General features: G+C 52.2%; 5 protein-coding genes across 5 annotated transcripts; 2 read left to right on the top strand and 3 right to left on the bottom strand.

The window, feature by feature from the left end:
- Positions 1–40: 40 nt before the first annotated feature.
- On the top strand, positions 41–2,739 carry N7474_000148 (uncharacterized protein; the record flags this gene model as incomplete). The annotated part of the gene is made up of 2 exons (XM_057191563.1): positions 41–118; positions 169–2,739. The coding sequence occupies 2 exons, from the start codon at positions 41–43 to the stop codon at positions 2,737–2,739; spliced, it is 2,649 nt and encodes an 882-aa protein (XP_057056516.1).
- Positions 2,740–3,088: 349 nt separating this feature from the next.
- Positions 3,089–7,177, bottom strand: N7474_000147 (phosphoribosylformylglycinamidine synthase; the record flags this gene model as incomplete). Its single annotated transcript, XM_057191562.1, has 1 exon — positions 3,089–7,177. One exon carries the CDS (start codon positions 7,175–7,177, stop codon positions 3,089–3,091), a length of 4,089 nt encoding a protein of 1,362 aa, XP_057056515.1.
- Positions 7,178–9,029: 1,852 nt separating this feature from the next.
- On the top strand, positions 9,030–10,782 carry N7474_000146 (MFS transporter; the record flags this gene model as incomplete). Its single annotated transcript, XM_057191561.1, has 3 exons — positions 9,030–10,078; positions 10,137–10,468; positions 10,526–10,782. 3 exons carry the CDS (start codon positions 9,030–9,032, stop codon positions 10,780–10,782), a joined length of 1,638 nt encoding a protein of 545 aa, XP_057056514.1.
- Positions 10,783–11,043: 261 nt separating this feature from the next.
- Positions 11,044–12,580, bottom strand: N7474_000145 (uncharacterized protein; the record flags this gene model as incomplete). The annotated part of the gene is made up of 2 exons (XM_057191560.1): positions 11,044–12,493; positions 12,546–12,580. 2 exons carry the CDS (start codon positions 12,578–12,580, stop codon positions 11,044–11,046), a joined length of 1,485 nt encoding a protein of 494 aa, XP_057056513.1.
- Positions 12,581–13,021: 441 nt separating this feature from the next.
- On the bottom strand, positions 13,022–14,081 carry N7474_000144 (uncharacterized protein; the record flags this gene model as incomplete). The annotated part of the gene is made up of 5 exons (XM_057191559.1): positions 13,022–13,101; positions 13,593–13,623; positions 13,670–13,858; positions 13,911–13,913; positions 13,992–14,081. 5 exons carry the CDS (start codon positions 14,079–14,081, stop codon positions 13,022–13,024), a joined length of 393 nt encoding a protein of 130 aa, XP_057056512.1.
- Between the last annotated feature and the right edge of the window lie 701 nt (positions 14,082–14,782).

Below are 14,782 nucleotides of genomic sequence, written 5' to 3'. Positions count from 1 at the left end.
GCCCGCCCATGTGCTTGGCCTCCATTCACTCCCTTCCAACATGGCGCTCGCGGCCAGAATTGGCGCCCTGACGGATGAACTGATCGCTGCCACTGCTAAGATCACGGCTGATCAGAAGGTACGTGCTGTTTATCGGACATCTCTGGCGCCGATGTTGATTGTATACAGGATTCGACCCGCGTCAAGAATCTGAAGCGTCGCGTAGAGGCGTCTTTCCACACAGGAAATCATGGACGCACCGATCAATTTGCGGTGGCCAAGCAGCTGGAGGGTTTGCAGGAGAAATTCCAAGTTCTGAACCGAGATGAGCTCGCCGATGCTCTGCGCATCCGTCTTTCGGAGCTGGACAACTACAAGGCCTCGTGGGCGCCGGAGATTCTCAGTCTCTTCTTGCAACTATCCAATCGCCCGGCTGTATTTTCCAAAGTGGATTGGCTGAAGACGTCCGCCAATCCCATTGAAGAGCCCGAGTCCCTCTCATGGTCGGACCTGAATGCCCAGGGCCTTGCGTACAGCTCCGAGGATATCTGGGAAGAGGTGGACTTTGCAGCCGACTCCTCTGATGACGGCTTCTCGTCAATCTCCAGTGGAATGTCCAGTCCGAGGACCGTGCCTCAAACTTCCCATGCCCTGGAAAAGGGGTATGTTGTCCCCGACGAAGTATTCGTGCCAGTCGAGGAGGAAGACTTGGTTGCCTCCATTGAAAAAGTTCAGTTCTGGAAAGCTGAGAACCATTCACCAAACCCAAAAGGCAAGGAAGATGCCTCTCGCACCATCACCGAACTCCAACTGGCGAGGGAGATTGTGTTCATGCTGCAAGGGCTCCCAACCTCTATCTTCTGGCGCCTCGACGGCGATATCGAGATAGATCGCAGCTATGCACTTGCACATTCCTCGGATAAGTCATTATCATCCTTGCTGCGCTCTTTCAGCGAGATTGGCGCTAAGATGGACGTTGTTCGACACTTCACCAAGTTACCTCAAACGGTTCCCTACGTGCAGACATTTTGTCGAGGAATTGAAGAGCGCCTACTCGAGTTCGACAAATCTCTATCCCAGATCCAGTGCCAGTATGTAACCCCCGGGTCTGTGGTCAGCTTACTGCAACTCCTGGATGATGTCCGCCGGCACTCCCGGCAGCTAGGGTTGTTGGCGGATCTAGTTTCCTGCCTGGGCGAAGACGCGGCTAATCATCCAATGCGCTGCCTGGACCTGCTATATGATTTAATCTGCATGTTAGAAGCTCTCGGTGATGACAATGCCTTGCCAGCTCTCGCTGAGTTATTCTACGCGTGCTTCAAGACATACATGCGGTCAATTCAGGCCTGGATGGAAAGCGGGCACATCGACCCGGCAGACTGCACTTTTTTTATCAGGAAGAATAGCGCAAACGCTGACCTGAGATCACTCTGGAATGACTGGTACACCATAGATGAGGGCCCTCAGGGGCAAAACATCCCGCGGCTTCTCGAAATCAGCATCCAGAAGGTCTTTACCACCGGTAAGACCATGGTGTTCTTGCGTCATCTCAACGCACCCCAGGAAGAGTCCCTTGACAAATATGCCATTACATTGGAGAACGTCCTCCCGTCGCACTCGTCCTCTCTCCTTGCACTTCCCTTCTCTGCCCTTGTCCAGTCTGCTCTGGAGAAACTGGTGGATGCGAACCACTCAGTCAGCGCGGGGTTCCTACGAAAGGAGCTCGACGAACAATGCGGGTTGTGGGCCTCTCTTGATGCCCTCCAGCATGTCTATCTGGGGAAAGACCTGAGTGTTCTCAGCATGATTGACGCAAAGGTTTTCGAGCTGATAGACAGGGGTCGTTCTTGGAATGATAAACTCCTGCTCACCGAGGTGACAAGGACTGCATTCAGTGCAGTAGGCGTGATCGATCCGTCGAGACTGGTCGTTCGACCAACTGGCGGTTCTTCCCATTCCCGGCAAGGCCACGATCGAACAGTCAAAATCCTTGAGACAATCTCAATCGATTATATTCTACCATGGCCTGTGGCGAATATCATTGCCGAGGATGCAATCCACTCGTATCAGCGCATCTCCGTCTTCCTGATGCAGATCCGACGAGCCAAGTACGCGATTGTCAAACAACGCCTCCGAAACGCCCGCAACATCACGGAAAGCGACGAAAATGATACGCTGGCACATGCCCTCCACCACAACTTACTTTGGTTCCTCGACTTCCTATACGGCCACATAACGTACCTCGTCATCTCCAGCGCAGCCCAATCCTTATACTCAGCCCTATCAAGCGCAGAAGATGTCGACGCCATGATCGCCGCGCACAAGGTCTACATGTCCTCCCTCGAAGATCAATGTCTCATATCCGAGAATCTTTCCCCAATTCACGACGCTATCATCAACCTTCTCGATCTCTGCGTCCGGTTTGCTGATCTGCAGACTGTGCATTCGTGGGATGCCCAGGATCGGATGGTGGAGGAAAGTCATATTGGAATATCAAAGGCGTATCGCCGAACCAGAGATCCCGAGGATGAGGACGTTGACTCTGACTCCGATGAGGATATTGATCATGAACAAACGCTGATGGTGTCAGTCCGGGATTCGCCGTATGATTACCAGTTGCGAACGGTGCAGGGCCAGTTCGAGCACCTCGTCTCTTTCATCGCTGATGGGTTGAAAGGCGTTGCTCGTGCAGATGGCCAGCCGAGCTGGGATATTTTAGCAGATCGTTTGGAGTGGAGGAAAAGCTTGGCGAAGTTTTGATTCTTTTGGGCTAGCTAATGCATTGGGACTGGGAAATGGATCGGATGGATGGATGCGGCGTTAATGGGTTCCACGCAGTAATGATGATGATAATCTAATGAACCCTAACTCTTTGCTCTCGGCAATTCAGTTATTTTCGGAAGATCCAATAGATTTCAGATTGCTATATTTTGGTATATGAAAGCGCGGGAATATTGTAGATGGTCTGGATCCACCCTAGGTCCCATGTCCTTCGATGATAGATGAAGATTTTCAAAATCAATGCAAACCGTTCACTCCAATATCACCCAAGAAAAGAAAAGATATAGACACGAGATTGACAAAGTAAGAAGACAACAAGACAAGCACTTCAGCCAACCCATCTGCGGGCACTGAAGAAGATACGACCCCACGGGCCGATATCACCCCATCCCTCGGCCTTCGGAGGCAGCCAGCTAGCAATGCCATTGATGACTGTCCGCTCGGGGTGCGGCATGATAGCCAAAACACGGCCGTCGGGGCTGCGCACACCGGCAATACCCTCGGGACTGCCGTTCGGGTTGAAGGGATACTTCATGGTCGCCTTCAAAGTGGCATTGTCCACGTACTTGACGGGGGCAAGGCCCTCGCGAACGAAGTCGCGCGCCGAGGCACCCGGGGTGCCAGCGAAAGAGGCGCGGCCCTCCCCATGAGCAACGGCGATGGGGAATGAGGAGCCGTCCATGCCATTTAAGAACACGCTGGGGCGCGAAGGGTCCGGGTCCGAAATGCGTACCATACAGACACGGCCTTCGTACTGCTCGCTGGCATTACGCTCGAAGCTGGGCCAGTTGCTGGCGCCGGGGATTAGTTCCTTGACGCGGGACAGGAACTGACAGCCGTTGCAGACGCCCAGAGCGAAGGTGTCGGCGCGCTCGAAGAAGGACTGGAACTCCTTGCGGGTGTTATCGTGCAGCAGCACAGACTTGGCCCAACCTTGTCCTGCACCCAGGACGTCGCCGTAGGAGAAACCACCACAGGCGGCGAGACCGACAAAGCTGGCGAGAGAGACACGGCCAGAGATTATGTCTGTCATGTGGACATCTACGGCGGAGAAGCCGGCCGTGTTGAAGGCGAAGGCCATTTCGGCTTGACTATTGACGCCTTGTTCGCGAAGGATGGCGACGCGGGGCTTGTTGGTGAAAGGAGAGAACTGGGTCAAGCTGGTCATGAAAGGCAAGCCTCTATCCTTGGGGTCAAATGTTGGGTTCCACGAGAGACCAGGGTCGGTATCGTCTAGGATATTGGCGAACTCTTGGTCGGCGCAATCGGCGTTGTCACGAATCTTCTGCATGTGATACGAGGTGCTGGCCCAAGTCTGCTGGAGGTTGGAGCGGGTGTTGCGGTACACCAGGGAGGCTTTGTGGTAGATGACCAGGTCCTGCTTCTTCTTCTCGGAGACGCGTCCAATCTTGTGGATCAGTCCTGGGGGAGGTCCGCAGGTTGCAAAGCACGACCGGAACTGAGTTTCGTGTTCCTTGCGGACTTGGAAGACCGCACCAAGTTCTTCGTTGAAGAGGGTGTCGACAACATCCTTGGTGTGGAAAGAAGCGCAGATGTTGTCGATCATGACCTCAACACCACAGCGACCGGCAAACATCAGTTCGGCAAGAGTGGTCAACAGACCACCGTCAGATCGGTCGTGGTAAGCCAGAACAATGCCAGCGTCCTGCAGCGACTGAGTCGCGTCGAAGAAGTCCCTGAAAAGGTCGACATCGCGAACATCGGGACATTCGGTTCCCACTTCGTTGAAAACTTGAGCAAGAGCCGAGCCACCCAACGTCCTGCGACCAAAGGCAAGGTCGACAAACATGAGGACTGTCTCTCCAACATCCTCGACACGACGAAGAGCTGGAGTCCAGGTCTTGCGGAAATCACCCACCGGGGCGAAGGAGGAGATAACGAGCGACATGGGTGCGGTGACCTCCTTGGCCTCATTAGACTCCTGGTCCTTCCATTTCATCTTCATAGACATGGAATCCTTTCCGACGGGGATGCTGATGCCCAGCTTAGGACACAGGTCCAGACCAATTGCTTCGACAGCCTCGTAAATTGCCGCACCTTCGCCGGGGTGGCTGCTGGCAGACATCCAGTTCGCAGACAGCTTCACTTGGCTAAGACGTTCCACCAGATCGGCGGCGGCGATGTTCATCAGCGATTCGGCTACGGCCATGCGAGCAGAGGCAGCGGAGGAAATCAAAGCCAGAGTGGGCTTTTCACCCATGGCCATCGCTTCACCAGTTTTGATCCCCTGTAGCAACGAGGTGGCAGTAACAGACACATCAGACACCGGGGTCTGCCATTTGCCAACCATCTGGTCACGAGCAGTGAGGCCACCGACAGTCCGGTCACCGATGGTAATCAAGAAGGACTTTGAGCCGACAGCAGGCAGAGACAGCACCCGGTTGACAGCCTCGCTCACAAGCTCCACTTTCGAGGAGAGCGAAGGCAGATACTTGGTGAGACTGGAGTCCACTGCGGGCAGCTTCAGCTTGCGCGAGTCCACGGTTCTGGTCATGCGCGGGGGTTTTCCGAACAGTACGGACAAAGGAAGATCGATAGGCGCTGGGTATTCCTTGGAATCCCGGTCGAGAAGGATAAGTCTCTTTTCCTCTTCGGATGTGCCACCTCCACGGCCAACAACCGAGAACCCACATCGCTCTCGTTGGGCAATAGAAGTGAACTTGTTCATGCTGTCTTCGCCGACAGCCAAGACATATCTCTCTTGTGCCTCGCAGCACCAAATCTGCATCGGGCTCATGCTCTTGTCGGTGCTGTCGACCTCGCGAAGCTCAAATGTGGCCCCCAAGCCAGAGTCATGGATCAGCTCCGGAAGCGCATTGGACAAGCCACCGGCACCGACATCGTGGATGAACTTGATAGGATTGTTCGTTCCCATCGCCACACAAGAGTTGATAACTTCCTGGGCTCTCCGTTGAACTTCGGCATTGCCTCTCTGGACACTCGCGAAGTCAAGATCCGCGGACCCTTCACCAGATGTGATACTCGAGGCGGCTCCTCCTCCCAAGCCAATCAGCATGGCAGGGCCACCCAGAACGACGAGAAAGGAACCGGGCTTCACAATGTCAGGGTTCTTCAGGGCGTGCTGGGGCCGGACAGTTCCAACACCACCAGCAATCATAATGGGCTTGTGATAACCTCGCAGCTCCTTCTGTCCATTGCCAATGTCAATTTCGGTGAGTAGGGTTCGGAAGTAACCCCCCGTGCACGGCCGACCGAACTCGTTGTTGTAAGCAGCACTGCCAATTGGGGCCTCCAACATAATGTCCAAGCTGCTTGCAATATGGTTCGGTTTGCCCACATCGAGCTCCCAGGGTTGTCTGTGTCCAGGAATCAAGAGATCGGAAACGCAGAAGCCTGAAAGTCCCGCCTTTGGACGTGACCCGCGGCCGACAGCGCCCTCATCACGGATCTCTCCACCAGCACCCGTGGCCGCACCGGGGTAGGGTGACACCGCGGTGGGATGGTTGTGGGTTTCCACCTTGGCTAGGAAATGCACAACCTCCTTGGTGTGCGTCCACTCACCAGTGGTCGTATCCGGTGCCCAGAATGCGGCTTCACCACCCTCCAGCACGGCGGCATTGTCACTGTACGCGCTGACGGTGTGTTTGGGATGTTTCTTGTGAGTGTTACGGATCATGCCAAAGAGGCTGTTGGGCATCTGCTTCCCGTCGATCACCCACGATGCGTTGAATTGCTTGTGGCGGCAGTGCTCCGAGTTCACCTGAGCGAACATGAACAGTTCGACATCGGTAGGGTCGCGAGCAATGGCGCCGTTCGGACCATATGCCTCGGCGAGATAGTCGATCTCTGATTCATCCAGGGCCAGACCCAATTCCTTGTTTGCTTCCTGGAGGATTTCCTTGGGGGATCGCTGCCCGCCCTGCAGAGGGATGGTCTTCAGGGGCTGGGGCGCGTGCTCCGAAAACATGAGATGCAAGTCGGGCTCATCCTGGCTGATAATCTGCGTCATACGGTCGTGTAGGACGTCCAGGTATCCAGCGGTGTAATCCCCCGAGTCATTGCGAAGACAGGAAACCTTCATGCCCCGCTCAATTCGTTTCACGTACCTGCGCAGGCCACAGACATGCGCAATACCGGTTGCTTGGGAGCTCCATGGCGAAATGGTCCCCGTGCGGGGGAACACATTGAACGTATCGAAATTTCCATCGTCGGAGGTGAAAGAGGGGGGGACGTCGGTGATATCGCCGTACCGAAGCAGCTGCTCGAGCACCGCACGCTGAGGCTCCTCGAGAGGCTGGACGGTGTGCACATAGTGAATCCACTGTGCTCGAACATCCTGGACTCCAAGGCTCGTGGCAATGGCACGACTCCTGGAGCGAGAGAACGCCACTGAGCCAGGGATGGCCAGATAGTTTGTCTCAGGAGCGGAAGTCATGGTGAAGGAGTGGGAGAAGGAGAGAAGCGGACAGAGTCCCTCCTCTGTCAAGTGAAGGCTGTCACGGGGAGTGCGCAACAAAAAGAGCTCCTGGTTGTTCCTTCCTGTTCGTTGAAATCTTTTGGTTTGCGGGAAAAAATGAGCCCCGCGCTAACCCGATTGGCCTTATCGTGAAGAAGTCACGTGCTGATTGGAGACCTAAATCGAATCGGGCACGGTGTTGGTTAGAGTCACCAACTACATAGTAACAACCACCCTCGATGTGATGATGATTCTATTCCGAACACCCTAGGAACAGCTGGTGGAGATCGTAGATTATCCGACTGCTCCAAATACTGTGTCTTGGCCCATTGGTACGAGGAATCGGGTATGGGACAGGCATCCATCGAGAAGATGCTGTTGAACGGAGCGGACCCGAATACTGTAGCGGCCCGCAGTATCACCGCACTGTTCTTGACCATTCTGAAAAGCGATGAAGCACTGGTGGAATGTTACTTAAATATAGCGCGAACCCCAACACCGACGGACTCGTTCGATGATAACTTGGGCTAAAGGAAGAGACAGGACGAGGTGATAGAAATTCTCCGCAAATACGGTGCACAAAGGCCCGAACCTTGTGCATGTATCACAGCTGTGACAAATCAGACCTTCCTGAGACAAGAATATAACGGTTTGAACATAATTTTGTGTTGCGCTCAATACCGCGTTATGCGGAGCAGTTTGTACTTCGCCCTGCCAATCAGACCGCTTTGAGACCGCAAAATCTATTAAGAGTATAGTTCCAGATAATTTGTTTCCGGTGTGATGGCTTGGCGCCATATTAATGTCGGATAGTTCATCCTGACGTACAAATGAGGTAAGTCTGATAACTGCCTAAAGCGGTAATACCATCCGAAGGGATGGAATTCTATCATGCCAAGAGATATTTTCTACACACTTGCTACCGAGGACCTTGAATAAAAATAGAAGTAGAGTTTGTGCCCTGCCTTTTGAGTTTACAACAATATTGAAGCTGTGACCTCCCAGCTCTGACTCGGCTCTAGGATTGGAGCTGGGAGCAGGCTGGAGATTCCTAACAGTCTTCGCAAAGTCTTATCTCAGAGCAGTCAGGTCAAACCCACGGAAAGGATGCCAAGCTGGAACTCGGAACCGCTTCGTGAATCCCCACAGCCTTGTAGCAGGTTTCTCACAGGTACGCAGGTCTCGGGTGAGATTGATCTAGATGAATTGGCCACAAGGGGAAAGTACCACGGCTCTTTCATAGAAATATCTAGATTGGACCCGAGACGGCCCGAGACTCGTTCGCTCGTTCAAAGTGGGCTCTTCATAAGCATAGTATACGCAGTAGGATGCAAAAGTTTGAAAGCTAATCTGCGAGCTTCAAGCACTGGCCACGTCTACTTTTATTAGAGCATTATTATGACAGTTATGAAACTTTATCATTGGAATCGATTATCTTGTTGCGTCCAACCGCGGAGCTCTCCAGAATCCCATGTCATAAATCTATAGATTTCGCGCGATAAACAATCCTGTCGGGAATTTATAGCTCGCACGACAGACAATCATAATCGGCGGGTTCGTAGCATCTTGCCTGATTTGGCTAGCGCGCCACCTCCGTAAAAGGCAACCGAGCTATCACCGAGTGGCCAAGCTCGGGAAATACATCCAAGCTCATTCATATGCCACGCGAGTCTTTTCATCATGACTGAATATCCTTCTTTGGAATGCTCCACTAGGAGGAGGCGATCCGCGGTGCAGTACTGTGGTGTAGTATAAGAGTGACAACCTCCCCCTCGCAGTACTCCTTGTACCAGATTGTCACAACATCTGCATCCCCAATATATCCGACAACATGGAGACGCCGAGCTGTGTTGCCACCCGCACCCGCACCCGCACCAGCACCAATGACTCCAGCCGCACTGCCTCCCTAGGGGAACCCGAAGAGATCGACTATGTCAACCTCCCGCTCACCGAACTCAATGATGGCGCAGATCTCCGGGAGTACTACACCGAAACCCGAGCCGGCGAGATCATCAAGCCGGTCAAGTCCAATGTCACCGGCAAGATGGAAGATTGGAAGCTGGTGACCTTCACCATCGAGGACCCCGAGAATCCCAAGAACTGGTCGAAGCTATACAAATGGTACTGTACCATGGTCGTCGCCTTCACCTGCTTTGTGGTCGCGTTTTGCAGCAGTGTCATCACGGCCAAGTTGGAGGGTCCTATGGAAAGCTTCAATGTTTCACGTGAAGTCAGTTTCGTCACCGTGACTGTCTTTGTCATTGGATTTGGTGTCGGTCCCATGATTTTCGCACCATTGTCTGAAGTCATCGGACGCCGTCCGGTCTACGCCGTTACTCTGTTGGTGGCCGTCATTTTCGTTATTCCCTGTGCCGTGTCCAAGAATATCGGTACTCTGATTGTCTGCCGAGCTATCGACGGCATCGCCTTCAGCGCCCCGATGACCCTAGTCGGTGGCACACTGTCAGATCTGTGGAAGAACGAAGAACGCGGTGTTCCAATGGCAGCTTTCAGCGCTGCCCCCTTCATCGGTCCCGCCATTGGTCCTCTGGCTGGTGGATTCCTTAGTGACAACTGTGGCTGGAGATGGCTTTACTGGATTCAGCTGATTTTGTCCTTTGTCGCATGGGTCCTGATTACCTTCACCGTCCCAGAGACATATGCCCCTACTCTGCTGAAGAAGAGAGCTGCGAAGCTCAGGAAGACCGAGAACGACCCCAAATTTGTCACCGAAACTGAGCTCGACGCGCGACCTCTGGCAGACAAGATGCGCATCATTCTCCTTCGCCCCTTCCAGTTGCTCCTGCTTGAGCCCATCGTCCTGTGCATTGCCATCTACATGTCTGTCCTGTATGGCTTGCTGTACATGTTTTTCGTGGCGTAAGTTTTTTCTGATTTCCGATTCTGAACGACCGGAAACACTGACAAACTTTTGCAGTTATCCTATCGTTTACCAGATGGGCAAGGGTTGGAGTGCATCGTCGACCGGCCTGATGTTCATTCCCTTGGCCCTTGGTGTGCTCATGAGCGCTGCCTGCGCTCCCCTTGTGAACAAGCACTACCTCAAGATCTCCCAACAGCACGGAGGCAAGCCCCCCGCCGAGAAGCGTCTGATTCCAATGATGTGGTCCTGCTGGTTTATTCCCGTCGGTCTATTCATCTTTGCCTGGACTTCCTACCCAAGACTCCACTGGATTGGACCTGCGATTGGCGGCTGGCCCGTGGGATTTGGATTCATTTTCCTGTACAACTCCGCTAACAATTATCTTGGTAAGTGCCATATCCTTGCCAGTTACGTATTGATCAGGTCACTGACTATTTTAACAGTGGACACCTATCAGCATCAAGCCGCATCTGCTCTTGCAGCCAAGACCTTCCTCCGCTCCATGTGGGGTGCTTCGACTGTCTTGTTCACTGAGCAGATGTATGAGCGGCTGGGCTATCAGTGGGCCAGTTCGCTCCTCGCTTTCCTTGCGTTGGCCTGCTGTGCTATCCCCTATGTCTTCTACTTCAAGGGCGAGCAGATCCGCCGGTTCTCGAAGTATGCCTTTGCCGACGACGAGGAGCAGGCCATCAAGGCATAATTTCCTTTTTCAAAATGCATTTTCATTTTCTCGCATGATTTCATTTCAAGATTCCCGCCGCCAGCATTAAAAGGCGCATGTTGCATTGCATATAATATATACTCAATCTAAAGTTCATAATAAGTACTAATTCCATTTAACGCTTTATAGTTAGTGTAGATTTTCAATGAGTGGTCACAAAATTAGATGACCTTAATAACCGTAAATCTCATAGCGAAGTGAATAACAACACGATCTCCAAACCAGACCGAACAATAACCATCAAAAGGCTGTAAACTTGCCAGACTTTTGAAGCTGCTTGCACCACAAGTCCAAGTCCTTGGCCAGCCCATCCATTAATGCCCCCTCAACAATGCCCTCTTGCCAGGTCAGCGCCAAAGTCAATGGGCCTTGGGCAATGCTAGAGACATTTACGGCAAAAGCCGGCCCGATGGCATTACCAGACTGAGTAAAAATCGAGCGTCGCAGTTTCCACCCATCATTTCCAGCCCCGGTGCGAGTGGCCCGGCAAGGCATGGATCCAAGGTTCGAAACCTCCCAAGTCGCATCTCGCGGCTTGCCCTGCATTTCCTTGGCTCTCTTGAACCAATCCGATACCCACGCCAACAGACCAAGTATATCGTCCTCCGGCAATTTTGCAAGGCGTTTTTTGAGCTCCGAGCCAAGCTTCGTAGTCAGGGCCCAGATCGCAGAATCGTCCGGGTCTTGGCTTCCATCTCGCAGTTCTGAAACCGTGGATGGGCTGATTTTGTGTGTATACGCGGTCGTAATGTCGCCCATAGATCTATCAAGGTCTATGCCGTGCGGGATTTTCGATTTGTCTGCGTAGGGACGAAGACCAATGACTGTCACGGCGGCCACACCTCTAGTCATTGTTTCTTCAGGCAGTCTCTGCGACATCGACGTGGCGATGAGTGCCTGAAGCAGAGGGGTTATGGTCGTCTTGTGTGATCTGCAGGCCTCGAGGATTCGGGACACGACTTCTTCCGGGAAGGTGATCAGCCGCGTATGTTGTGGCTGCGGCCGCAGAGAGATTGGCGCGCCGGTCCAAGGCAGGGCAGAGGATTTCCCCTGGAGCCACGAGGGCGCAAACTCTCCCCAAAGGGTCTTTATGAGAAACGACTTTGAGATCTTGAATTCCATGATATCCTCCTGCGAGGGTGTGAGGGCCGAAGTTGTTGGCAAAGCGACGAAATCCTCCACTTCGACTGGATTCCTCGATGCTTCGTCTAATGCAGCTAGTAGAGAGGTGTGAAAGAAACTCAAACTCTTCCCGTCAGCAACGGAATGGTGTGCCGCGAAAAGGAAGTCGAAGGTGAACCCCGACCCGTCTTTGGGTATGGGACTCTGGACAACGGTCAGTTTCCACGCAGGGCGAGTCGCTACATCCTGCCAATCCTTTGTGTGCTCTGCTTCAATGACTTTGACTACAGCGTCATCGTAGGAAGCGGGGGGCGTTTGAGATAGGTCCCTCCATTCCAAGTGATTGGAAATATCCAGAGACGGGAGCCGGAGAAAGCAGGGCTCATTGGTGTCTGCGGCGCCGATCCCGACTTGTAGAGCCGGGTGTGCTAGCACGACTTGCACTAGGGCCGCTTTGATCACCTGCTGACAAGTCTCGGCGGACATGGAACTTGGGGATGTATACTGGCATGTCTGTGCTGCAAATGGATAGAGGCTCATATACTGTCTAGTGCAATGGTATGTCTCGCTGCTTTTCAGTTAGTGAAACGCACATCTACAATCAAAACCGCGAGACGTACAGATGACCCAGAGGCCGGATAATGTTGGTCCCCATATTGAGAGAACAATTGGTGCGAGAGACTCAGAATTACTTATCGAGGTAATCGAGAGCGTCGTGATGTGGAACGTGACACTGGATACGTAGACCGGAGAATATCGATCGAGAATTACGACACGCTTCGCGCTCCTGAAAGTCCCTGATGTCGATTAGTAATCCTATACGAGCCCCCGAGTTTTATGCATGTTCCTGCCATGTTCCTGAACCTTCTCAAGATACGGAAAGAAACGCTCCAGTTGAACACTGCACGATTATCTGACAATGCAGGCTCTTATCTTGTGATTAAGAATTTTTCCGGACAATGCCGGGACACTTTTTCCAAGTTGCCCGTGAGATCGGCTTCTTATATAATTTGGCGCCACGTTGTCCAACGGACATCATTCCAGAAGAAGGCGGCTAACTATTATTACGCGTGAAGCAAGGGGCGAGAAACGTCAATTAACGCGCCAGCGCCGTGGCATTCGGCTTCCTCTCCTGGTTAGCAATCTGGTATGCCTCAAAGATGCGAGACTCGATGACTTTAACCTGATTCAGCATCTTGGCGTTTGATGATAGGAGGGAGAAAATAAAAATTTGCGATTATTTGTGGTTTTGTAAATCTGAGAAGGCACCCAAAATACTGCGACAGCGATGTGATAGCCCTGCCACTCTGCCACCGATATGTACTCAGCTTGTTACAACAGCTGCCGCCAAAGCCTACTACTAACGCAGCTTATATTATATACTAGTAACGAAACTCATATTATAGAAATTAAGAAAAAAAATACCAATTCAGCCTTTGCATTCGCATCACAGTACCGGGAAACCCTAACAAGGAAAAAACCCAGTACCAAGGCAGAAAGTCACTGCATCCGTCCTCACTGTGCCCAAAACCTATTTTGCAGTAAATGCTCGTAGATTTCAACACAAAGAACAATGCCTGCAGGACGGATTGTTTACTTTCCGGTAAAATATTTATTAGTGTCATAGTCTCAACCATTTCAATAAGTCCGGGATATTGATCACTCACACGCTACTAATATCCCGTCCCAGTTAGCAGCCTGGATCAAGACAGCCATGTTGTTGTCGTAGAGATTCGTCACTTACCTCATTTTGCATTGCCCAGTCCTGCTTTGCCCAGTCCTGTTTTGCCGAGTCTCGCTTTGCCGAGCCCTCCTTTGCCCAATCTTGCTTTGCCCAGTCTTGCTTTGCCCAGTCTTGCTTTGCCCAGTCCTGTTTTGCCCAGTCCTGTTTTGCCCAGTCCTGTTTAGCCCAGTCCTGTTTTGCCCATTCCTGCTACGACTCTGGATTAGGACGGCCATGCTTTCAACATGGACTTAACACTTACTTCCTGCTTATTGTCCGGACTTATTAGCACTGTGGATCAAAGCCAGCCTTCCAATTTTTGGGAAATTGCCAGTCTGCGTACCTTTCGTTCAAACAGTTCTCCGGAAGATCCTCCGACTGGATTAGCCAGTCCTAGGCTAAAGAAAGCTGCAAGGATAATGAATGGACGCATGGTTGCTAAATTTGCCTCTTGGTACACAGAATAAATGAACTGCAAAAATGCCTGTTAGTATCAAGCATCTGGCTAGACGTTCTCTTGTATTCCAACCAAGAAGAGAAGGGGGTGTTACCAATGAGTCTGCAAGTTGAATGGTACGCAAGGACGAGAGAAGCACAATATGGAAGGGCAGAGAGAAATATTGGGAGTAGGGCCCTTTTATTCTTAATTTTTTTGGGTTTGGGGGGGGGGGGGTTCTTAGTGCAATCTGAAGTGAAAAGGAGTTCGCATACGCCCATATCTTCATACGCCCACTCGACCTTTTGGCCCTTCAGGGGCTCCCAACATCAACATCCTAGCTTACCTATTGGTAGTCGGGTCCTGAAGTTACTATGAACATGGTGTAACATACACACTGACAGCATGAAGGATGAAGGATGGTCCCAAGGTGACCGGCTCAACTCTGATTTGCCAACCTAACCCAGCCAATGCAGCTGGCCACTGCCTTCTCTGTGCTAGAGAGCCATCTTCCTCGAACCAATGGACCCCGAGGCACCGCTTATCAGCACCCCTCGATCTGCATGATACCACCATGTCCACTCAATTGAAAGTCAGTGGATGTTTCCTCCGCCCTGGAATATTCCGCGCATACATGCAACAATGGCCGTAGGTGAACATTATGCTAGGCTATAATTATTTCTAAATTCAGCCCCCAC

This window comes from Penicillium riverlandense (genome assembly GCF_028828495.1).
Source record: "Penicillium riverlandense strain IBT 135883 chromosome Unknown utg000001l_segment0_segment0, whole genome shotgun sequence".
NCBI lineage: Eukaryota > Fungi > Ascomycota > Eurotiomycetes > Eurotiales > Aspergillaceae > Penicillium > Penicillium riverlandense.
This window is presented reverse-complemented; position numbering and strand designations above follow the sequence as displayed.